At 39.0% G+C, this 25,216-nt stretch overlaps 1 protein-coding gene across 3 annotated transcripts in view; it reads right to left on the minus strand.

Moving 5' to 3' along the window:
- SMARCC1 (SWI/SNF related, matrix associated, actin dependent regulator of chromatin subfamily c member 1) overlaps positions 1-25,216 on the minus strand; it is a 169,685-nt gene that overhangs the window by 83,939 nt on the left and 60,530 nt on the right. For all 3 annotated transcript variants that reach the window (XM_059160755.1, XM_059160754.1, XM_059160756.1), the window contains exons 9-15: positions 24,707-24,832; positions 22,195-22,316; positions 17,852-17,976; positions 12,791-12,850; positions 8,910-8,947; positions 4,970-5,091; positions 640-711 (exon numbers count right to left, since the gene is read on the minus strand). In XM_059160755.1, the coding sequence (XP_059016738.1) occupies positions 640-711; positions 4,970-5,091; positions 8,910-8,947; positions 12,791-12,850; positions 17,852-17,976; positions 22,195-22,316; positions 24,707-24,832 (665 nt within the window). The remainder of the gene's footprint in view (positions 1-639; positions 712-4,969; positions 5,092-8,909; positions 8,948-12,790; positions 12,851-17,851; positions 17,977-22,194; positions 22,317-24,706; positions 24,833-25,216) is intronic.

Here is a 25,216-nt window from a genome sequence, read left to right on the forward strand (position 1 = left end):
AAGGGTTTCCAGAAACATGTATTTAAGGGTCACAAGGCAAAGGGAAAAATACTTCCTAACAAGATTCTTCCACCCATGTTTTTGTATTTCCAATGTAAAAGCACAACAATGCTTATGTAATTAAGATCGATTTATAGGCAGCTGTGACATCATATTAGGCATTCCTTGAATTACTAGTCATTCATCAGGAAAATAAGATAAAGATGTCACTTTCTCCTAGCTTACTATACACACACACACACACACACACACACACAATCTATTACACACAGGTACATACAAGGTGGAAACTGTCTGGGAGAAACCTGAACCCATTTTGTGAATGCTTGTTACCGAATTCAATTTTAGCTATAAGAGCTGACATGCATGTAGTTCAAGGTTGTAGGTTCAAGATGCAAATGAAAGAAAAAAATCTAGAACAATTTCCTTTACAACAAGGAATTCTGTGTGGCTGAGATATGAACACTGTTCTGGACGGAATAACACATTTGCAGACCTCTACACATTAGCAAAAATGAACTCAGAAGTATCCTTTTAAAAACCCCTGCCCAACACATTCAAATGAACAATTTTTCTAGACACTGACCCCATTCTAAAGTAAGTAACAGTATCAAGATTACATCTTCACATTTCACTCACATTTCTGGTGTCTTGGATTTGTTTTTTCCATTGAAAAACTCAGGAAGAGCACGCCGTTCAATCACGTGAATACTGGGGAATAAAAAATAAAAAGTCCTCTTGGAAAAATGAAATCTTGAAATTTGAACTAAGTTTGTTTAATTTTCAAAGTAAAATTGATTAATTCCAAAAACTGAACATTATTTTCAGAACTTAATTATCTTGGGGCACCTGGGTGGCTCAGTCATTAAGCGTCTGCCTTCAGCTCAGGTCACGATCCCAGGGTCCTGGGATCAAGCTCCATCAGGCTCCCTGCTTCTCCCTCTCCCACGCCCCCTGCTTGTGTTTCCTTTCTCCTGTGCCTCCCTCTATCAAATAAATAAATAAAAGCTTTAAAAAAAAAAAAAGAAAGAACTTAATTATCTCATACAAGTTCTATGTATTAACAGCAGAAAGCCTTCCCCTTCTTACCCACAAAACTTAATTGTAGTTCTTCCATTCCCACATCCAAACTCAAAAACTTCTATCAACACATTGAAAGCTATGTATTGCATTATGTTCTTGATATAACACATCATAAGTAGATGATGAGCAACAAAATACAGACTTCACTGGAAATGGCCAGACATCACAGCAGCTGGCATGGCAACAAACTGATGAAGTGAATGACCAGCCGAAAGACGATGGAGTTTACATCAACAGTTTCTTGGGCTCTTAACATCAATGAACCCTTTCGCCCAGCCCTCAAAGAGTTTGTGCTGAACTGAATTTTTTTTTAAAGATTTTGGTAATCTACTGCCTTTAAAAAGATTATAGAACTGAATTTTAATAGTGAGATAAAGGCACTGGTAATTTTATAAAGTGTTACAGGTGATAAGCACTACAGAGACCAGGTAAAAATCAGGTCTAATGCATGATACAAATGACCCAACTGTGTATACAGTACAAAGGTTTTGACGCTAATACAGTGTTTTTATGATGATACTTTATAGTTTCTCAGTGGCTTTCCAGATATGCAGTAACTGGTTATGCAGGGAAGAACAAATCAATAATTGTGACTGTAACTATAGGCATTGTCTGGCTGGCTTAGTCAGTAGAACGTATGACTCTTTTTTTTTTTTTTTTTTTAAGATTTATTTATTTGAAAGAGAGAGAAGACAGTGAGAGAGAAAACACGAGTAAGGGAAGCAAGAGAGGAAGAAGCAGGTTTCCCGCTGAGCAGGCAGCCCAATGCAGGGCTCAATCTCAAGACCCAGGGCTCATGACCTGAGCCAAAGCCAGATGCTTAATCACTGAGCCACCCAGGTGCCCTGAGCACGTGACTCTTGATCTCAGAGTCCTGAGTTCGATCACCCTTTTAAACACAGAGTTTATTTACTTAAAAAAAAAAAAGGCATTTATTCTTGCATCATTTGGGAACATTTAAACTGTTTGAACGGGATCTGTATTGCCAAATACTATAAATACAATGAATTAACCTGAAAACTTCTAGGAAGATAATTTCTAAGATGAATTAGTACTATATAGTTATATGTAACAACTTTCCAAGTTTTACTATAAAAACAGCTATAAGCAATTATATAGTTCAAACATGTCTCTTGCTGTTTTATTGTTAAAGGTTAGGAAGCCCACAAAAAAACACAATTTCTATATTCACCAAGAACAAAACACACATGAATGTTTAACCCTAAGCACTTTCTTTTCTGAATTGCTGGCAGCTGATTCCTGAGGTTCTGAGAATGAGTCAGGAAGTGGGGTGCTCAGAATCAGAAAACTGAAGTTATTCCAACTGTCCACTGCAACAGTGAAACGCTTCCACTGACACAGTACTTGTCTTTATAAAATAGGGATGTGAGTTACACCTCCACGATCCGTAAGAGTAAGCTTTGTGACATGCAATGGTTATGATGCAAATGAGTGCTTCTGTAACCTATAAAAACCCTCCAAGTTACATACTATTATGACTGCCTTTTTTTTTAGTTTTAGAGGAAAAAAACACAAGTTTCTCAATTGTGTCCTTTTAAACAATTCTGAATCCGAACATGTAATTACAATTACCAACAGTAAAACTGAGACACTTCCAAATTTAAAAATCACATCGTCAATGTAATAAAGACTCACCTTCAAAAAAGACCTATATACTTATTCTGTCCTAGGTTCCATTTATTCAAAACAATTAGGAATGCCATTCAGAGTTGATCTTAAAGGCATGCAGAGAAGTATCAATATTAGAGTCATATTTTGTGGTTTTTGGAAAAAAGTCAGGTATAGTTCCAAGTGAATCAGCCACCCTATTCCTTTAAATTGGCTTCTAAAGATATATATATATGTGTGTGTGTGTGTGTGTGTGTGTGTGTATATATATATATATATTTATGTCTAATGCATGTATATTTCTAAATATATGTATGTCTAAATGCATGTATAAAGACATATATATATACAAAGACACACATAGATAAGATCACACTTATCCTTAAAGAATAATAATGTTTACCCCTAAATCAAATAATACATTATATGTTAATAAAAAAAAAAAAAATGGGGCGCCTGGATGGCTCAGTCAGTTAAGCGGCTGTCTTCGGCTCAGATAAGACCACAAGACTCCAAGTAAGGGCAATATCACTAGAGTTAAGTGTACAACTTTCCAATGAAAGTACCTTAAAGGAGCTAAGTATTTGGTGGGGCATATTCTGGTACATATATTTAAAAATAAAAAGCCTGGGCGCCTGGATGGCACAGTCGTTAACCATCTGCCTTCAGCTCAGGTCAAGATCCCTGGGTCCTGGGACTGAGCCCCGAATCTGGCTCCCTGCTTGGTGTGAAGTCTGCTTCTCCCATTCCCCTGCTTGAGTTCCCTCTCTCCCTGTGTCTGTTAAATAAATAAATAAAATCTTTAAAAATAATAATAATAAAATAAATCTTGAAACACTGAAAAAATTAAATTTAAAAATAATAAAATAAAAATAAAAAGCCAAATAAAAATCAGCCTGATATGAAATAGTCACACTTTGAAAATAATCACCAAATAAGATATATAGGATTACAACAATACTCCAGTGATGCCAAATGGTTGTGGTAAATGACAGGGAAGATGGTAAGGAAGGTGTTTTCTTGAACTGCTTTTTTGTAAAGATGTTTTACTCATCTATTTGAGAGAGAGAGAAAGAGAGACAGAAAAGGAGCAGGGGGAGGGGCAGAAGCAGATTCCCTGATACGAAGGGAGCCCAACGTAGAACTTGATCCCAGGACTCCTGGGATCATGACCTGAGCCAAAGGCAGACACTTAACAGACTAAACCACCCAGTCGCCCCATTCTTAAACTTTTTATATATGAAAAGCATCTTAATGTTAAAAATATTTCCTACTGGGGTGCTTGGCTGGCTCAGTCAGTAAAGCTAACTGACTCTTGATCTCAGGGTTATGAGTTCAAGCCCCACAACGGATGCAGAACTCATTAAAAAAAAAAAAAAAAAAATTTCCTATTAAAATGAAAATGAAGCCATAGGGGCACCTGGGTGGATCAGTGGGTTAAAGCCTCTGCCTTTGGCTCAGGTCATGGTCCGGGGGTCCTGGGATCAAGCCCCGCGTCAGGCTCTCTGCTCAGTGGGGAGCCTACTTCCTCCTCTCTCTGCCTGCTTCTCTGCCTACTTGTGATCTCTGTCTGTCAAATAAATAATAAAATCTTAAAAAAAAAAAAATAAAGCCATTACTAGATAGTGAGAGGAGGTCTTTTTAAAATGTACTTCTTTAATGTGTGTTTTTTTCAGGGGCTCGAACTTACAACCTGAGATCAAGAGTCGCATGCTCCACCAACTGAGCCAGCGAGGTGACCCTAATATTTTAAAATCATAATGAATGTCTGTATTTTAAAATTATTAAATAATAAATTATTTGCCAATCTGAATTGTAACTGATTCTAAATGAGTTAGTTTAACCTGAAAAAATTTTACAATCCCTAAGTACAACACATCATCATTTCCATCCCTAAACTACTCTAAAGAAAAGACTCCAAAGTGAAAATAAAATCACTTTCCATCTCCCTTCAGCTATATATTTTTTTAAGATTTCATTTATTTATTTGACAGAGAGAGAAAGAGAGGGAGAAGGAGAGGGAGAAGCTGACTCCCTTCAGAGAGCCTGATGTGGGACTCGATCCCAGGACCGAGATCCGGACCTCAGAAGAAGGCAGATACTTGACTGACTGAGCCACCCAGGTGCCCTCACCTTCCCCCCTTTTCTTAAGATTTCCCTTCATCCAATTTGACACTGATTACTGATACAGGGATTTAGGCAAGGAAGTCCCCCCATTCCTAAGAACCATACTCACCCATGTACACGGCTCACTCACCAGTTATAATCAAACCATGACGCATAGCTAGGAATAATAATGTGATTGGTCTGCTCGGTTACATTATCTTCTCCAGGGTCAAGTGAGCGACTCTGATCACCTTTGCTAGGATCTTCATCTTCCTACAGAAGAGAACCCAGAGTTTAGAGAAACAGAGAACCATAGGACATAAATTTTTTTCCAACTATTTTCCAACTACTCATATTATGGCACAAAATGAAGCTACCTAATCCAATTTCAAGTCTCGGAAAAACAAATTTCAATGAAAAGCAGCCTTTCACAGTTCTCAAAGTACCTTCATAAGATGTCGAGATGACTCAGCAGACTCCTCCCTTTTTCAGATGAGGTAATCAATTCGGAGAAGGCCCAAACCTTTTCCCACAGAAGCCTGCTTCTTATGTGCCCAGTTTTATCTAATCCTAGGGTCACAAATCTAAATTACTCGTTCTCAAGTTATTTATAAGAAGGTGACTCAAGGACTCTAATGAAGCGCAATGGCACACTTTCCCCCGTCCCAAAGATTGATCAGTAGGTATCTGCTAGTGGCTATGTGCACCTTTTCTCATTCATTCCTCACAATAACAGCAGGTATTATCACCTCTTTTACGGATGAGAAAATGATGCGCAGAACCAGTAAGCTGAAAAAAGAGTGTAACTCCAGAAAACCCAGTCTGAGGGCCTACACTCTCAACCATTTTCACTACTGAAAGTCAGTTCTCATTTTTATCACATGTATGGAGGTTTTACAAATGATTCCACCAAAAAACCTGGTCTGGCTAATACAGTAATTTAAAAATCATTGCTTTGGCTCAAAACCCAAGAACACTTCTTATGTAAAGAGTAGTAACAATTACTTTTAAATACTATCATGTTATACAGTTTATATTCAAATGGTTCCAAGAAATCCCAGAATGCCCTTTATACATTTTTCTCCCCAAACCAGAACCTGTTCAAGGAATCCACATTATATGATACTCACATCTCTTTAGTTTCCTTTAATCCCTGCCCCCATTTGGGGGGGGGGGGGTACCCCACGACATTCAAAGGTTTCAAAACTCCAGAACAAATGACTTATGCAATATCTAACAATCTCTACTTATAATTATTTATCCTTCAAAATTAACTTCTGATGAAACATTTTTATCAAGAATGCTATAGGAAGGGGCACCTAGGTGGCTCAGTTGTTAAGCATCTGCCTTCAGCTCAGGTCATGATCCCAGGGTCCTGGGATCAAGCCTCGCATCATGCTCCCTGCTCATTCTCCCCCTCCAACTCACCCTGCTTGTGTTCCCTCTCTCATTCTCCGTCAAATAAATAAATAAAATCTTTAAAAATAAAAACAAGAGAAAACCACAGGCAGTAAGTTTTCTGACATTCAGATGTTTTCAATCTTCTACAGTTATACCATTATATCCATCACTCTTTTATCTGTGGTGCTTTACTATTTTTATTCTTATGAAATAATTAATAAATAATTGAAAATGGGGGGCCCCTGGGTGGCTCAGTGGTTAAGCCGCTGCCTTCGGCTCAGGTCATGACCTCAGGGTCCTGGGATCGAATCCCACATCGGGCTCTCTGCTCAGCGGGGAGCCTGCTTCCCTCTCTCTCTCTCTTCTTCCTTCTCTGCCTACTTGTGATCTCTGTCTGTCAAATAAATAAATAAAATCTTTAAAATAATAATAATAATAATCGAAAATGTTCTGTGTTGAGTATTTATAGTGAGGATCTAGTATTACTGCCTAGAAACTTAAGACAATAATTTTCTTAAGATTAATGAATACAGAAAAAAACATAATGTATGAAAGGCCCAAGGAAACTCTGGTTGTTACTTAAATGATTTTGAAACAATTTTGATTACAAAGGTAAGAAATGTTATTTCCCAAATCAGGGGAGCTAGTAAAAAATATGCTCATGGTTAATGAGTTTTTAAGGAGTAGATATCACCAACTCAGAATATAAAAAATTTCCTTTACTCAAGGAAAACCAGGGAAAGACTGCCACTGGAATTAACAAAAGCCAGTAGTCTATGATTTAACTATCTGAGTGAGGGAACACACGGGATGACATTATGGGACCAGCTATTAACTGGTAACTATTTTCTTTTTTACTATTTTTTTAATAACTCTTTTAAGATTTTATTTATTTGAGAGAGCGAGCGAGCATGAGAGGGGAAAAGGTCAGAGGGAGATGCAGACTCCCCATGGAGCTGAGAGCCTGATGTGGTACTCGATCTCAGGACTCAGGGATCATGACCTGAGCTGAAGGCAATTGCTTAACTAACTGAAGGCAGTTGCTTAACCAACTGAGGCACCCAGGCGTCCTTCTTTTTTCTTAAGATTTTATTTATTTATTTGACAGAGAGTCTCCCCTAGAGTAACTATTTTCTAACCAGCTTTGGTTTTAGTTATACAACAGACCTGGCCTTGGTTTCAAGATACTCCTTGTCCCTGGCATAAAAATAACCCTACAGGTCACAACTGTCTGGCTTATTTTGGTCTCTTCCACTGCCACACAACAGTATTTACACTAACCAATGACATCTTTTTACAAATATAACATCTGTTAATGGTTGCTAAGTAGCTCTTTAACTAAAGAAGTCTAATTTTATTTATTTATTTTAAAGATTTTATTTATTTATTTGACAGAGAGAGAGAGAAATCACAAGCAGGCAGAGAGACAGGCTGAGAGGGGGGAAGCAGGCTCCCCGCAGAGCAGAGAGCCCAACCTGGGACTCGATCCCAGGACCCTAAGACCACGACCCAAACCAAAGGCAGAGGCCAAACCCACTGAGCCACCCAGGTGCCCCAAGAAATCTAATTTTAAAGAAAAAAATCATAGGGACTCCTGGCTGGCTCTGTCAGTAGAGTGTTCAACTCTTGATCTTGGGGCTGTGAGTTCGGGTCCACACGGGGTACAGAGCTTACTTAAAAATAAAATCTAAAAAAAAAAATCTCCCAGGCACTAGGGTGGCTCAGTCACTTAAGAGTCTGACCCTTGGTTTCAGCTCAGGTCATAACTTCATGAGTCCTGAAATCAAACCCCACATTGGATCTGCGCTCAGTGGGGAGTCTGCTAAGATTCTCTCCCTCTGCTCCTCCCCCTACTTGTGCAACACTCTCTCTAAAGTAAACAAATCTTTAAAAACTAAAATAAAATCTTAAAAGAAAAGAATCGTAAGAGTAATTTCATTAAAGAGCTTTATGGAGATGAGTTTCTCGAAAGTTTTCAGGAAAATCCTATCATAAACAGGTTCATTCCTTGAATGTATATAAAAAAAAACACAGTAAGTGTCAATTTGGGGGATTTCTCTAATTCAATGAAAAAAGAACTACCCATTTTCAGCAAAGTAAGAGAGTTATTTCAAGGGGATTGTTATTTGAGGGATTAGGGATCAGTTACACTTAACTAATAACACAGTCAAATATGACAGTTTGAATGAACAAGGCCATTTACCAAAAAGCCTGAAATCCAACACTTTCCAACATCATTATTGCCAGTCTCTACCACAGGACTGATGAAACAGGAAGCTGCTGACTGTGAGGGCTCAAAAAACGTTATGAGTATCCTCAAGGGCTGGGGGCTGGAGATTCACCCAAAGAAATGGAAGTGAGAAAGTCAAGGCGATCAACGTGGTCCCTGCTTAACCTGTCCTGTCAGAGGACACTTGGAACACTGCAGTGAGCTCTGATTACCTTGCAACCAGTGGGTGACAGAACCAGAAATGATAGCATAAGAGGAACACTTCATGAGAAGACAGAAATTTCCTCTCAATAAAATTTTCAGAGTCAAGAAAGACAAATTTCAGGAGTGTGTTAAAAAAAGATCAGAAGGGCCCTCAAAATTGAACATTTCTAAGGACACTTCTAATCAGTGTTCTTCCTGCTCCATGCAGAGGACCCTCAGATAGCTACTTCTCCACCAGGCCTAACTAAATCATTACCTTTCCTCCTGCTGTGACTGTTTCTTCATCCTGTTCATCTGTAAAATCAAAATACATGATTTATTTAAAAATCAGGTCCGCTCTTTGGATTACTTGAAAACCAAGGTAATTTTCAAAACTTTAATTGTTCCATACAGAGAATAGGAAAGAAATAAAGCATTACTAAAGCAAACCCACCTCTAGTAATTCAGTAAACTGAAATTGTACACAGAAGCACCAAAGTGAGTAGAACTTCAAAGCATTAATAATTAAAATTTTCCAACAGGGAATTTGTAATTAATTACTACTTGGGCTACTATCTTAGTCATGATCTTGCTAATAAAAGGTAAAGGACTTGATTAGGACTCTTGCCTCCTGCGATTTGATGAAACAAAGTAATGACATTTTGGATCTCAGAGGAAACGAGTGAAGGAAAAAAAGAAAAGAAAAGCTGTGAAAATGAGTCACTACAAAGTCCTGGTAAGAGTGTTAATATATTCTGAGGACAGAGGACTCTAGGACAGCACTCCTGTGCTGGCCCTGCAAAAGCACAGGAGTAAACCCAAGTATAATTTAAACAAGGCAGCTGATTTCCATAGCAAAAAATACCGGAATGGATAATTGTCTATATATGAAGGCCGGCTGCATGTGCATTATAATGGCAAAGTTAATCAACTGAGAGAGAGACCACATGGCCCACAATGTCTAAAACATTTACTATCTGGCCCTTTCCAGGGTAAGTCCACCAGCCTCTATTTTAGAGAATATACAAACATCAATAGTACATGAACAGGTAGTACTCAAACTTGCCAGCCACGGTCCAAATGCTAAGGACCCAAGGAAGAATAAGAAAGGTCCCGACTTCTTGGAGTTTACATTCCAGTTACAAGTGGCAAGAGAGAGAAGAGGAAAATACACAAACAGGTATCAAATGGTACCAGAGGAAAACAAATCAATGTATTTTAGAGAGGGGCCGGATGGGTGGATCCTTCCAAATACAGAAAGAAGGGAACGACAAAGCAGGCCTTTTCCGGACAGGAAGCAGCCTGGTCAAAGGGCAGCAGATGGGGGTGGACCTGCCACCTTCACAGATCTCTAAGGTCACTATGAACATCCATAAAGGCTAGGAGAAATGAGCACAGCACAAGGGCAGAGTGCAGGGACACAAGCAGAAGAATGAAAGTGAGACACCCCGGGACCTAACTCTGTGCTCTGTCGCTTAATAGCTGTACACTTAGAAACATTACTGAACCCCTCCAGGCTCCATCTCCTCATCAGTGACACAGGGCTAACATGGTTTTACAGTGAAATGCGAACGTATGGAGAATGACACCTGGCAGGTACTCATGCAAAACAGAGATGGCGCTGTTGCTTGATGTGTCAGACAAACACCTGCCAGCGTGAATGTGGTAAATAAATCACGGTCACCCAGCTCTGCACCCTGACGACTTTTTTTCTAGGAAATGAACAAACAGATCTAAATGACATTGTCAAACATGAACTTCTTGTCCTTTGGATCTTGCTGAACCACATGATAAACAATTTCTCACTAAATGGTGGGAACACAACCTACTGATCTCTCCCTGGCCAAAATATATACCATTTAAATTTAGTCTGACAGATTTCTGTCCCTGTGGTAGTCTTGGTACCCAAGGGAAATAGGCTTCTGATAATACTAAAGTAGGAGGGACAGATATCCTGCTTACGGATTGCTAAACAGTAAAAATAAACGTTCTTTTCCTCCTTTCACATGTAGGCAATCACAGCCTCACCGCAGCCCCTAGATCCTGACCTTTCGGAGATCTCAAGACAGAAAGGAAGGAAGTATTGGGTATACTTAGCTAGAAGACATATAAGGCAGAATACGGACAAGTTAAAGCAATAAACAACTCTATGAAGAGGCATTTCCAGTTGTTGGATCAGTTACCCCTGGCATGGTTCAGGTTATACCTAATGCAGAAAGCCAGATGCTTCAGTGATACATGGAAAAACCAGCTGGTCCCTGCATGAGAAGCCAGGACAAGTTTCAAATTCCACAAACTCTGGCTCTCCGGCTGTGATAAGCAGCATCTTGGGCCATAACATCCTTACTGTTCAGACTTCAAACCATTCACAAACACAAAGGGAAGATCCCTTATATCCAGCACACAGTCTTAATCCAACTGACACCTCTATCTATTGCTTAAAACTGGCTTCAGTTTGGCTCCTCTGGTAAAGTCTATTACAAAAATTCTCTAATACTTACCTCTGCTTCTAAAAAGACAACTACCCGCTCCCTTAAAACTAAAGATTGATTCCTTTTCAGGATATATATTTAAGAAATAAACTATTACTCTGTTTAACAAACTGTTTCAGTGAAGATAATCAAGTCTTAACAATCATTTACCCTACTACATTACTGAAAATATAAAAGACTGCATACAGCTAGTTTTGTTTTCCTGGCCTTTGGTTCAGTGCTAAGTACCAGCTGTGAAACAGGCAATATAAAAAAAAGAAAATGGAAATTACTAATAGTTATTAATATCCTATTAATAATGTTAAAGACAATTAAGAGGAACAATGTTTTGACAGCATTTCTTTTTCATTTATTTTGTCAACCTAACACCACCTTAAATAAAATGTCATCAAGACAAATCTCAATTCTCTAATTCTCTATTTTTTGACATAATCAAAAATGGAGTCATCCACTAATGTTAAATGACAGGCTATACCCTCAAAAAGGAGGGTATAGTGAAATGAAAAACAAAACAAAACAAACCCTCCCCTAACTACCTACTCACAGCTGTCATCAAGAATCTCTGAAAAAGGGGCACCTGGATGCCTCAGTCAGTTAAGTGGCGGACTCTTGATTTTGGCTCAGGTCATGATCTGGGATCCACGGGTCCTGGGATCGAGCCCTGAGTAGGGCTCCGCACTCAGCAGAAGTCTACTTGAGGATACTCTCCCCCTCTGGCCCTCCCCTAGCTCACGAGCTCACACACACTTGTGCTTTCTAAAATAAATAAATAAATCTTTAAAGGAAAAAAAAACCCCTGGGGGTGGGGGAGGGAACAATCTGTGCAATTTGCCTGAAATACAGAATTCACTTAGTGAGGAGATGGAGAAACCGAAGTCTCATTTTCCACATTACCCCTCCCAGCTGGAAAATTCCCTAAAGTCAAAAATTTGATACATACTGAAAACACTAGATTCTCCTTTGATTTTTTTAAAAAACTATTTTATTTGAGAGCGAGCGAGCAAGGGAGAGAGTAAGAGCGAGGAGCAGAGGAAGAGGGAGAAGAAGACTTCCTGCTGAGCAGAGCCCAAAATGGAGCTCAATCCCAGTACCCCGGGATGATGACCTGAGCCAAAGGCAGACGCTTAACTGAGCCACCCAGGTGCCCCTCCTTTGATCTTTTCAAGTGAAGAAAGAAACTGAGATCCATATATAACACTCAAGAACAAAGACGTTTACAACTACCTCTATCTCCTTAAACTGGAACAAGTAACTATCCTCCTCTTGTCTACCCAACAGCACATCCACGGATTATGCCTCACTTGTGAAAATGTACTCTGTGACTTGTAAATAGTTTGAGCAGATGATGTGATTCTCATCTTACACTATTTAGAAAGCTAGAAAAAATACTTTAGAAAATAAAGCATTTAAGAGACAGCACACTTTTGTTCTGAAGAGGTAAAATCAAATCAGTAAGAATGGGAAAAATGGATCACAGGAAATTATATTTCCTGGTATGGCAGCCAACGAAATGACAATGGTGCTGAAGGAGCCATGGTCAACATCTATGCTGGACAAAAAGGTAGCAATTGGAAGCGACATCTCTCAGGAAAGAAAGATTTATCAAAGAAACTGAATCTTCAAGAGAAAAAACCCACAGAAGTGTATAGACTGCTTTGGTTTTTACCTAGATCTGCGACAGTTCCTCCTTTAACAGGTGTGTTTTCACTGTCTTTCTTTGGGTTCACTGGAAAGAAAAAAAATAATCATGTCTTAGTGTGAAAGTTCTACTTTTTTAAAAGAAGAAAATAGAATAAAAGAGGACTGAAAACTACAGGAATCTCACAGCAAATCCGCAATTATCCAGTGTTCACCTTCATGGAAAACCCAAGCCCAACAGAGAAGGATTAACACTTACTTTAACAGACTGCATTGTTAATTAATTTCCTAAGCACCGATATTTTTCCATGACAAAAAGTACACAACAGAAAAATATGTAGGTCAAAACCTAAAAAGAACCTTTCAATCCTTTCCCCAAAAGTATTTTTTATTACATTTTCTGTGCACTTGTTGATTCCAATTTTTGTGCCATTCACTTAAATAAATTGAGGGAGAATTTGTAATACCTTTTATATATCTATGTAGACTTCAAAACATATTTGAGGGTTTTAAATCTTATAGAAATGTTACCCATACTGCGCTCTTCCTTAGCACTCTATTTTTCTCATTCAATAGTGGGCCTGTATGACCTTTCCATGCTACATATTTTTAGTTAATTTATATCTTTTATTTTTTTAAAAGATTTTATTTATTTATTTGAGAGAGAATGAAGGGGGAGGGTCAGAGGGAGAAGCAGACCCCCTGCTGAGCAAGGAGCCCGATGTAGGAATCCATCAGGGACTCCAGGATCATGATCTGAGCTGAAGGCAGTTGCTCAGCCAACTGAGTGACCCAGGCGCCCAATCTCTTTCATTTCCAATAAATCCACGGTGTCCAAAGGTGGGTCATAAGTTAACTACTGCTATATTAATGGAAACTTATTTTATTTGCAATTTTTTACTGCAGTGTAATCCACATTCACTTACTTAAAATGAGAGGTCTGACATTAAAATTTACTACTCAATGTACACATTTTAAAACTGAACAAATACAACCAAACTGTGTTAAGTGCTTTTATCAATTTATACTACCATTGATAGCATTTGAGACTAGGTACTTTCTCAAAACTTGCTTTCTAAGTTTTGAAAATCTAATGGATGAAAAATATTCCTTTAATAATTCATATATCATTGGTTAAATAAGATTGAGCATCTTTTCACACACTTATTGGCCCCAAAATTTGATAAAACTACCAGTACAAAATAGTCTGTCCCTTACTCTACAGGGTGTAAGAATCTTTTTTTTTTTTTAAGATTTTATTTATTTATTCAACAGAGATCACAAGTAGGCAGAGAGGCAGACAGAGAGAGAGAGGGGGATGCCGCCCTGCCAAGCAGAGAGCCTGACGTGGGGCTCAATCCCAGGACCCTGAGATCATGACCTGAGCCAAAGGCAGAGGCTCTAATCCACCAAGCCACACAGGCGCCCCCAGGGTGTAAGAATCTTTATACAAATTTACAGTTCTGATTCTCTATTAAACGGCTAAGGAATATTCCCCCAACGTTAACACTTGCTTAAAGTACATTAGTATTTGGAAGTTTAGTTTTAAATTTAATTTGACAATTTAATCAACCCGAAGCTTTAATTTTTATTTATGATACAAAGAATAGAACTAATTTCTTTCCAGAGTATTTGTAGAACAGTTTAGTCTCTTCCCACAAATCAGTACTGTCAAATTCATAATAAATTAATAAACAAACATGGATCTATAGTTGAACCAAACTTTCTACTCCACTGATGAATTCAGCCATTCCTGTGTCCAAATTATATTAAATCCATTATTAAAGCTTTTCCTTTCAGTTAGTTATCTGTTACAGGACTACAAACACCTTCGTAGCTCGTTTACTTAAAATAAATATCTGGGGAGGGACGCCTGGGTGGCTCAGTTGGTTAAGCAGCTGCCTTCGGCTCAGGTCATGATCCCAGCGTCCTAGGATCGAGTCCCACATGGGGCTCCTTGCTCAGCAGGGAGCCTGCTTCTGCCTCTGCCTGCCATTCTGTCTGCCTGTGCTCGCTCTCTCTCCCTTTCTCTCTCTGACAAATAAATAAAATCTTTTAAAAATAAATAAATAAATATCTGGGGAGGCACCTGGATGGCTCAGTCGGAAGAGCATGCAACTCCTGATCTCGGGATTGTGAGAGTTTGAGTCCCACACTGGGTATAGAGATTATTTAAATAAACTTCAAATAAATAAATAAATAAATAAATAGGGGAAAATATCTGGAGGCACTTGGCTGGCTCAGTCAGTAGAGCATATGATTCTTGATCGTGGGTTTTAAGTTCAAGCCCCACACTGGGTACAGAGATTACTTAATAAAATCTTTAAAGAGAGAGAGAGAGAGAGGTGACTGTGTGGCTCAGTCAGCTAAGCATCTGACTCTTGTGATCAAGACACCCACTGGGCTCTGCACTTAGCACAGAGTCTGCTGGAGAGTCTCTCTCCCTTATCCCTCTGCACCCCCCCCAACACTTTCACTGTCACCTTCTAAAACAAACAAATAAATCTTTAAAAAGAAAAAAAAAACCTGAAAAATGTATATTGTAATCCCTACAGCCACCACTAAGAAAAAATAGGTAAAAATCAAATAGAGAATATGAAAATCTGCATATCAGAACACAGACCAGTGGTTGTCAGGATACAGGAGGAAGGAGATAGTCTACACTAACCCCAAGTAAGTATGGGGTTTCTTTACAGGAGGATGGAAATGTTCTAGAATTAAGAGGTGGTGATTGTACAACATAATGAATACACTGAAAAAAAACCACTGGAGTGACTAAAATATACTTTAACTGGTGAATTTTATGCTATGTGAAGAATATCTCAATTAGAACTAGGCTATATAAAAAAGGAAGTCATAGAAGTTCTAAAATAAGAGAAAAGCAAGGGCGCCTGGGTGGGTCAGTTGATTAGGCATCTGCCTTCAGCTCAGATCATAATCCCGGGGTCCTGAGATAGAGCCCTGTGTCGGGCTACCTGCTCAGGAGAGAGTCTGCTTCCCTCTCTCCCTCTGCCCTTCCCCAATCCGACTCAGGCACTTTCTCTCTCAAATAAATAAATAAAACTTAAAAAAAAAAAAAAAGAGGAAGAAGAAGAAAAGCAAACACAGAAGCCAGAATAGAACAGCAAAAGTAGTGGATTAAAACAAAAGAAGGGGGACGCCTGGGTGGCTCAGTTGGTTAAGCGGCTGCCTTCGGCTCAGGTCATGATCCCAGCGTCCTGGGATCGAGTCCCACATCGGGCTCCTTGCTCAGCAGGGAGCCTGCTTCTCCCTCTGTCTCTGCCTGCCACTCTGTCTGCCTGTGCTCACTCTCGCTCCCTCTCTCTCTCTGACAAATAAATAAAAAATCTTTAAAAAAAAAAAAAAAAACAAAACAAAAGAAGGGAGGAAATACAAGAGGTACAAACAGAAAAAAAAAAAAAATCATAATGGCAGACTTAAGCCCAACCACATTAATAGTTCTGTTATACCTCAGTGGACCACATACTCCAACTAAAAACAAAAAAAAATGTGTATTTGGGGGGGGGGCGCAAATCTCAACAATATGCTATTTAAAATCGACATGCTTTACATAATCAAAGTGAAAGTAACAGGAGGCAAGAGAAATGGAAGTTAGAAATCTAACGTGTAGGAACAAAGCTCGTGTAATTTAACAAAACTACTCTACCGGAGTCCAGTGCAGTGAAGACTTTAAAAAAAAAAAAAAACTAGAAATAAAGAAAAGGGTGTGGTGTGATGAGGATTTATTATCATCAGAAAAACTTGGCCTTCAAGACAAGCACTACTGTGGCCTGTAGACACACATGACATAAGAGTCAATTCATCAGGACATGATGATCCTAAGTGCATATGCCCTTAAAGAGCAGAACTTCAAAGCACAGGAAGAAAATACATAAAGAAAAAAATATTCACAGGAATCAGGGAAAAAAATAAACAAATGCACAAATATAGTTAAAAGGGTCTAACATTCTCCTCCCAATAACTGATTTAAATAGGTTGAAAAGTACACAGATAATACACCACCTTCTCATCTGTATATTGATTCTATTGGGATTTAAAAACCATTTATTTCGGGGCGCCTGGGTGGCTCAGTTGGTTGGACGACTGCCTTCGGCTCAGGTCATGATCCTGGAGTCCCGGGATTGAGTCCCACATCGGGCTCCCAGCTCCATGGGGAGTCTGCTTCCCCCTCTGACCTTCTCCTCGCTCATGTTCTCTCTCACTGTCTCTCTCTCAAATAAATAAATAAAATCTTTAAAAAAAAAATTAAAAAAAAAATAAATAAAAACCATTTATTTCAAGGGTGCTTGGGTGGCTCAGTCGTTAAGCATCTGCCTTCAGCTCAGGTCAGGATCTTAGGGTCCTGGGATCGAGCCCCACATCAGGCTCCCTGCTCGGCAGGAAGCCTGCATCTCCCTCTCCCACTCCCCCAGCATCTGTTCCCCCTCTCAGTGTTTTTCTATCAAATAAATAAATAAAGATCTTAAAAAAAAACAAAGAAAACATTTATTTCAAAGCACTGCTCAATTTAGAGAATGTTTCTTTCTTTCCCTCCTTCTCTCCCTCCCTTTCTCTCTCTTTCTGAGTAGGCTCTATGCCCACTGTGGGGCTTGAATCACAACCCTGAGATCAAGCATCACCTGCTCAACTATCTGTCCCAGCAAGGAGCCCCACTTTTTGGTCACAGTGTTTTTCTCAATAAGCAGCGAAAGTACACAAAAAGACTGTGAAAGAGGTAATTTCATAAACATTTTCAACTTTGAAAATTGGAAACTAGGGACGCCTGGGTGGCTCAGTTGGTTGGACGACTGCCTTCGGCTCGGGTCATGATCCTGGATTCCTGGGATCGAGTCCCGCATCGGGCTCCCAGCTCCATGGGGAGTCTGTTTCTCTCTCTGACCTTCTCCTCGCTCATGCTCTCTCTCACTGTCTCTCTCTCAAATAAATAAATAAAATATTTAAAAAAAAAAAAAAAAAAAGAAAATTGGAAACTAGTGGCACAGAGCAAGAAATGATTCATCCCATGGCATTGCTATGAGTGACTAAATCACATCTAATACTCTCATAGTCCAGGCAGAAGAATACAAACCATTTTTTGGAAGCACCACTTCCTCTATGTTGGGTACCGGTGTTGGGTCTTCCATGTCCTTGGTAAGATCTTCTTGCTCATCTTCCTCTTTCTGACTTCTGCGCTTCCCATAAAGACTAGCTTGGCTAGAGCATATAATATATAAAAATATAAATAAGGTGACTATAGCTACTCACAGCAGACACCTCATAGTTAGAATCTATGTTCAGAATTGTTTTAAAAGACAAATAGAAATCAATTAAGTTATGTACATTCCCAAATTACATCTAGACAGCCAGAAGGAAAATAAAAGTTACTGGAAGTAAGAAATTGGCCCAGAAATCCTACTATACAAATTGCAGACAGCATCCTAAAGGGGGCTTAAATTATGTAATAAAAGAACATCTGCTAAGGAAATATGGCACATATTTTATCTCACATCAACAATCGCTTACGTAAGAAATTTTCACAAAGATATGTACAACTGTATTTTCCTGGCTCTTTTATATCATCCCAATATTAAGAACTGCAAAGTAAAATCACTTAGGATGGTACCAATTTTGTTTGTGTGTGTGTAAAAATTGCCATTGCTCTTTCCTTCATTTAATTTAAAAACTAACACATTCCAGAAAGCAGATTAGGGTTCAAACAAGAATGGAATGACTCCTTACCTTGAGGAATTATGGAAATTATCATCTATCTCATACAATATGATGTGCCAGAAACAAAAAGAGCACCAAGAAAATAAGACTTAAGATCAAAGGTGACAGTTAAGCTAAACACTGGAAACAATTCACCAAAAAGTAGACAATGTTTCAGGATAATGAGTACAGGAGTAAAGGCTTAAGGAAAGAGATAACCTGTTCTGGGAAGGAACAGCCAGGAAGCAAATAAGTGAGGAGTAGAGAAAGAGCTGATAAAAATATATAGCGGGCCAGCCCGAGTCCTCATGCTGCTGAGTGATTAAGCAGAGTTCTCTTCTATGATGGACCAAATACTGACATAGGTCAGAACCAGGTACACAGGTAAAAATATTTTTAAAATTTTGAGTAAAGACTGCATAACAATTTTTCAAAAGCCTGTGAACCTAAAGGTGTTAGGGAGACAAAAACCTAAAAAAGGAAGAAAAATGCAGGGAAGGTCAATAAAACCTGAGTTAGGAAAACAAAGGTCAATGTCTTTTCATTAAAGGAAACTTAACAGGAAATTTGAATGACTGCTCATTAGAAGAGAGACGTATTCAATTCAAGGATACGCATATATCTATTTCAGGAAATCCAATTTCGTGTGTTTTATACTCAGAGTAGGGGGTAAGTGCCATCACTGTGAGCCTCCCGGACATCACATCTTGGTTTGGAGGCCACTAGTGTCCTGGCACTGGATCTCAGCCCCTACGTGGGAAGAAAGGTGCACTGATCTCAGGCCCAGGAACACATGGAAAAGTTGTATGGCTTTCTTCACAAAGATATCTGGAAGCTCTGAATTTTCTGCACATCAACTGTAAGACTGAGATTATAGATTTAAGAAATAAGGTTACTATCTGGGCGCCTCCTGGGTGGCTCAGTGGGTTAAAGCCTCTGCCTTCAGCTCAGGTCATGATCCCAGAGTCCTGGGATTGAGCCCCACATCAGGCTCTCTGCTTGTATTAGCCTGCTTCCCCTCCTCTCTTGCCTACTTGTGATCTCTGTCTAATAAATTAAAAAAATCTAAAAAAAAAAAAAAAAAAAAGAAAGAAGGTTACTCTCACTAATCACTAAAGAAAAATCTATTTTTGTGGTTTTTTCTACCATAATACATTGACTTGACAAAATAACCACATCCTTTTAGGACTATGACTGGCTCATTAATATAATCTATAAAACTTAAGAGTTTTTTAACTTCCCTAACAGCTTTTGTACACAGTACACAATGCTTCAGATAATCCTACCCTTCAAGAAATAACATGATTCTAGGGTAACCTGCTCAGCAGGGAGCCTGCTTCCCCCTCTCTCTTAAAAAGCATAAAAAGAAATAACATGATTCTGATGAATCATAGACCTGTGCCACTGAGACAAATAATACATTATATGTTAATTTTAAAAATTAGGGGCGCCTGGGTGGCTCAGTGGGTTATAGCCTCTGCCTTTGGCTCAAGTCATGATCTCAGGGTCGTGGGATCCAGCCCCGCATCGGGCTCTCTGCTTGGCAGGGAGCCTGCTTCCCTCTCTCTCTCTCTCTGCCTGCCTCTCTGCCTGCTTGTGATCTCTCTCTCTCTGTGTCAAATAAATAAATTTAAAAAAAAAAGATTTAAAAATTAAAAAAAAAAGAAAGAAGGAAATAACATGATTCGAGGCATGTTCTGGGTATAAAAAAACACTAATCTGGCTATAGGAAAAATTCAATAAAAGGAAGCTAAAGGAGAGAAGATGACAAGTAAATCTCTACAGTCTAGTCAACAGCCAGAAATTTAACAAATTTCTAGTTGCAGGAAAAGAAGAAATTTTGCATCTGTCATTTTCTAAGACTAAACTTAACCTCTTTGAAATTAAATTATAAAAAAATTCTGGGCAAGACAAGCTAAGCAAGCCAGGAATTAAGTATTTATTTAATATAAAATAATAAATGTTAAGTATTCCTGCCATTTATTAAGTACCTACTTCAGGCCAGACACTGTAAGGCAGGTCTTGAGTCTCACTTGATCCCTACAACAACCTATTCACCAGAAATTAGAATCCCCACTCAAGTAAGAGTCACTAACGCCCAAGTGTGAGGCCCTGAACAAGGCACTCTGCTAAACATGCAACAGGACAGGTTCATTTCTTCTACAAGTCATTCTGATCCCAAATGGGACCGGTGGTAAAATCAGAGAAAGAGACACTAACTATGGTGAACTTAATTTCTTAAATTCCTTACCAGCCACAATGCTCAACATATAATTAGAGAAAAGACTGGATTCAGGGTGCCTGGATATCAGATGGCCAACTCAGAAAGGAGGTAAGAAAAGGGAAGGAAAAATAGCGGAAGAGAAAAGAAGGATAAAGGGCCAAATAATCCATCCACCCTCAGACCTTGCTGCAGATGACGGAACACAGCTGGAAGGGTATAGCCACGGGACGCTGAGAGTCCAGCTTAGAATCTTGACTCCAAGGAAAAATCTCTATGTGACCTTGCAAGAGTTACCTCCCTATTCTGAACCTCAATCTCTATTTCTTTTTTTTTTTTTTTTTTTAAATTTTATTTATTTATTTGTCAGAGAGAGAGAGAGTGAGAGTGAGCACAGGCAGACAGAGTGGAAGGCAGAGGCAGAGGGAGAAGCAGGCTCCCTGCGGAGCAAGGAGCCCCATGTGGGACTCGATCCCAGGACGCTGGGATCATGACCTGAGCCGAAGGCAGCTGCTTAACCAACTGAGCCACCCAGGCGTCCCTCAATCTCTATTTCTTAAAATAAAGATGCTTATGATACTTCAAAGATCCCTTTCAGTTTTAAATTCTGTACATGGTTTCCACTCTCATTAAGCTGGAGCCAAAATTCCAAACCAGAAGGCAAAGATTCATCCCCTTCCCATGGCTAGGACAGAGAGAGAAAAAATAGTTTCTCTCAGAATTTGACCACAGAATTGGAGTGGATATAGTTAAAATACAGATTAGTTACCACAGTATGTTTATGTGGAACACAGAGTTAAGTGTGTGTGTGTGTGTGTGTGTGCGCGCGCGAGAGAGAGAGAGCCAGAGAAAGAGAGAGAGAATATTATTCAGCCATAAAAAAAGAAGGAAATTCTGCTACTTGGGACAACACAGATAGACCTTGAGGCCATTTTGCTAGGTGGAATAACAGAGAAAAATGTATGATCTCTTTTATGTGGAATCCAAAAAAGAAAACAAAATGAAAAACACAAATTCACAGACACAGGAACATACTGGTGGCTGCCAAAGGTAGGCACTGGGGGAGAACGGAAAAGTTGGTGTAAGGTATAAACTTCCAGTTATAAAATAAATAAACCCTAGAGGTGTAATACAACATGGTGCCTACAGGTAACACAGCATCGTGCATTTGAAATTTGCTAGGAGAGCAGATCTTAGAAGGTCTCATCACAAGAAAAAAATCATAACTATGTGTGGTGCTGGATATAACCAGATTTATTATGGTTATTTCACTATTCATATCTACTTAAAAAAAGATTTTTGCACAGTGCCTTAGGATAAATACAACAAAAGATGGGTCATCAGATAACATCTGACAAGACAAGCTACCAGAGCAAAGACATCTACCAAGACAACGTAAGACAACTAACTTCCTTTCTGCGAAACTTCTGGTATAAATGTAAAAATCTGGAATGCCCTCTGCAGTTTGTTTTAATGCCTCTGAATCATGCTGCAGTACTTACCCCTTCTTTCCACTCTTCTTCCGGGATTCTGCGGGTGTAGGAGGCGGAGGGGAAGGCGAATGTTTCCTCTTTCGAGCATTAGCTGATGCTTTCCTATCTCTCCTCTCTGGACTTCTGACTGGCTAGGAAGAAGTAAATGGAAATAAATATCAGCCAGCTTTTCTGACTCCTCAGTTTCTACAAACCCTTGTCCAAAGATGAGCTTCACAAAGATAATACCAGAGCATCCCAGACCACCAGCAGTCAAGATTCTCTGACCTTCCATGTGACGTACCACCAATGGAAATATCAGAACCATCCCACCGGTATTCAAACTGCTACAAAACATACAACTAAAAACCGTTCCTATTCACCTTCTGCTTCCAATGGGAAAAGCATTTTCAACAACTACTGGAAAATACAAAATATATGCTATTTAATTACTGAAATACAATAATGACTGAATGAGCTTGGGAAAGTGCATCAGAAACAAGTCCTGACACATCAGTAAAAGGGACAGGAGAAAACTTTAGGACACAAAAGATGTTAAACAGGATTGCAATTTATGACTTAAAAGTCAATCTTAGGGGCGCCTGGGTGGCTCAGTGGGTTAAGCCGCTGCCTTCGGCTCAGGTCATGATCTCGGGGTCCTGGGATCGAGTCCCGCATCGGGCTCTCTGCTCAGCAGAGAGCCTGCTTCCCTCTCTCTCTCTCTCTGCCTGCCTCTCCGACTACTTGTGATTTCTCTCTGTCAAATAAATAAATAAAATCTTTAAAAAAAAAAAAAAAAAAAAAAGTCAATCTTAATAGAAGCACAAATATCCCTATTTGCAGATGGCATGATCTTTTATAAAGATAACCCTAAGGAATCTGCCAAAAAACTAGCAGAGCTAATGAGTTCAGTAGTTGTAGGATACACACTGAAATATCAAAGTCAACCTGTAGATGATAATTAGGGATTTAATAAAATAGACAATAAAGAATTAACACCTAAAATGCTCCGAAGTATTGTACCAGGGGTGCCAAAATAAAAAAAAAATCAGAGATTAAAACATTAATTAAACATTCATCATCTCTGGTACCCTCAGACTCCTTACAACTGTTTCTTTTCAGAAGCTCGGTAGCATAAAATTGGAAATATGAGTCATCTTACAGGCCTATACACGAAGTTTTAAAGAAAATCTAAACTGTTCACACTGTACAGTAAGTCTGAAGTTAAACTTTTAAAAAGGGGTATTAAATGCATTTTTATAGAATCGTCCTAAAAATAAGTGAATAATACAAAAGCCATCTAAATCTGAACAGAGATGGCTATGGAAAGGCCTCTTTAATAATGTGATAGAGAAGTTAGAATATGCCTAATGACAAAAAAGATTGGTTGGCACTGCACTAAGGGAAAGCAAATATGTAAGCATATGGGGGAGGGATGCTGAATAAAAAATAAACTTCAAGTCCAATTCCACAGCAAATAAGGACCAATTAAAAATGAAAGGCTATGAAAAAGACCCAGTTTTAAAATAATTTTCTTAAAAATAAATAACACACATTGTGTACCAAAGAGTTTTAGTTTAAAAAGTCTCAGGGCTGAAAACAGATAAGAAAGAATGGTATGGGGTGCCTGGGTGCCTCAGTGGGTTAAAGCCTCTGCCTTTGGCTCAGGTCATGATCTCAGGGTCCCGGGATCAAGCCCAAGGGGCTCGCTGCTCAGCAGAAGCCTGCTCCCCCCCCCACCTCTGACTACTTGTGATGATCTCGTCTGTCAAATAAATAAATAAAATCTTAAAAAAAAAAAAAAAGAAAAAAAGAAGGGTACATTCTAAGTGAATAGTTAAAAGTATTTCTGTCTCAGAAATTTTTCAAAGAACTACAATACAAAGCAAAAAGCAAAAACCTGATGTATTCCCAGTGAAAGGGAATAAGAATCTTTCCTAAACAGTCACCAGCCAACACCAACACATCTAAGCCTTCTTCTCAGACTCCTTTCCCTCTGGGTGACACACCTACCTTTGCCGGCTGTGGCTTCTCAGGAACCACGTTAAAACTTCTGGTGGTTGGGCTTCTTAAAGGATTAAAGAGGAATAAATACCACATCATCCCACCTTTAAAAAGGGCTGAACTCTCCCGTTGAGGCCTATACAATGTACTAACTACTGTGTGTACAGTAACAAAGCTATTAAAAAATATTAAGACAAAATTAGTTTTCCCTTGAAAAGCCGACAACTAAATTAAAATTACCCCATAATAAATATTTGGCTCACAAAATTAAAATCAGACCTGGAAAACAAAATCATCTATACTAATGCCACACTGCATATGCCATTTTAAATCCTGATGACCCTCTAAGATCGTCAGGCCCCTTCTTTGGGAATGTCAGCCCCTGAGATGGCTATATGGCCATTTGGTAACTTTTCCATATACCTCACGAGTGATACACCTTGGACTGTATGTCAGAGCTTATTAGTGAAGATCTGACAACATTGAAGCCCAGAAAGAAGAAACATCAAGTGGAGAAAAATGATGCCAAACCAAATACCTCTTCATTCTTGGTAGAAATTCGCTGACGACAGCTCACGGGCTTCCGGTTCTCATCCACCTCATAATCCTCCTCATTCATCCATTCATTGAAAACATCAGTGTCCAAAATCCATTTCGCATGAACCTAAAACCACATTCAATCATGTGTATCTATATATAACAGCAAACCATTGCAGTTTTTAAAGTGTTCAAAATTAAAGGAGCTGATTTATTATTCTCAAATTAAAGCCTCAACTGCATAAAAGTTTAAAAACATGACACTGTAAGGGTACCTGAATAGCTTAGTTGCTTAAACTTCAGACTCTTGGTTTCGGCTCAGGTCATGATCTCGGGGACCTGAATCAAGTCCTGCATCAGGCTCCGGAGCTCAGTGCAGAGTCTACTTGTCATGCCCTGATCCCAACCCCTCCCCACCCCCCATCACTTGCTCTCGAGCACGCAAGTACTCTCTCACTCCCTAACAAATAAATAAATAAAATCTAAAAATATATATATATTAAAAACCCAA

This window comes from Mustela lutreola, chromosome 2 (genome assembly GCF_030435805.1).
Source record: "Mustela lutreola isolate mMusLut2 chromosome 2, mMusLut2.pri, whole genome shotgun sequence".
NCBI classification, from domain to species: Eukaryota; Metazoa; Chordata; class Mammalia; order Carnivora; family Mustelidae; genus Mustela; species Mustela lutreola.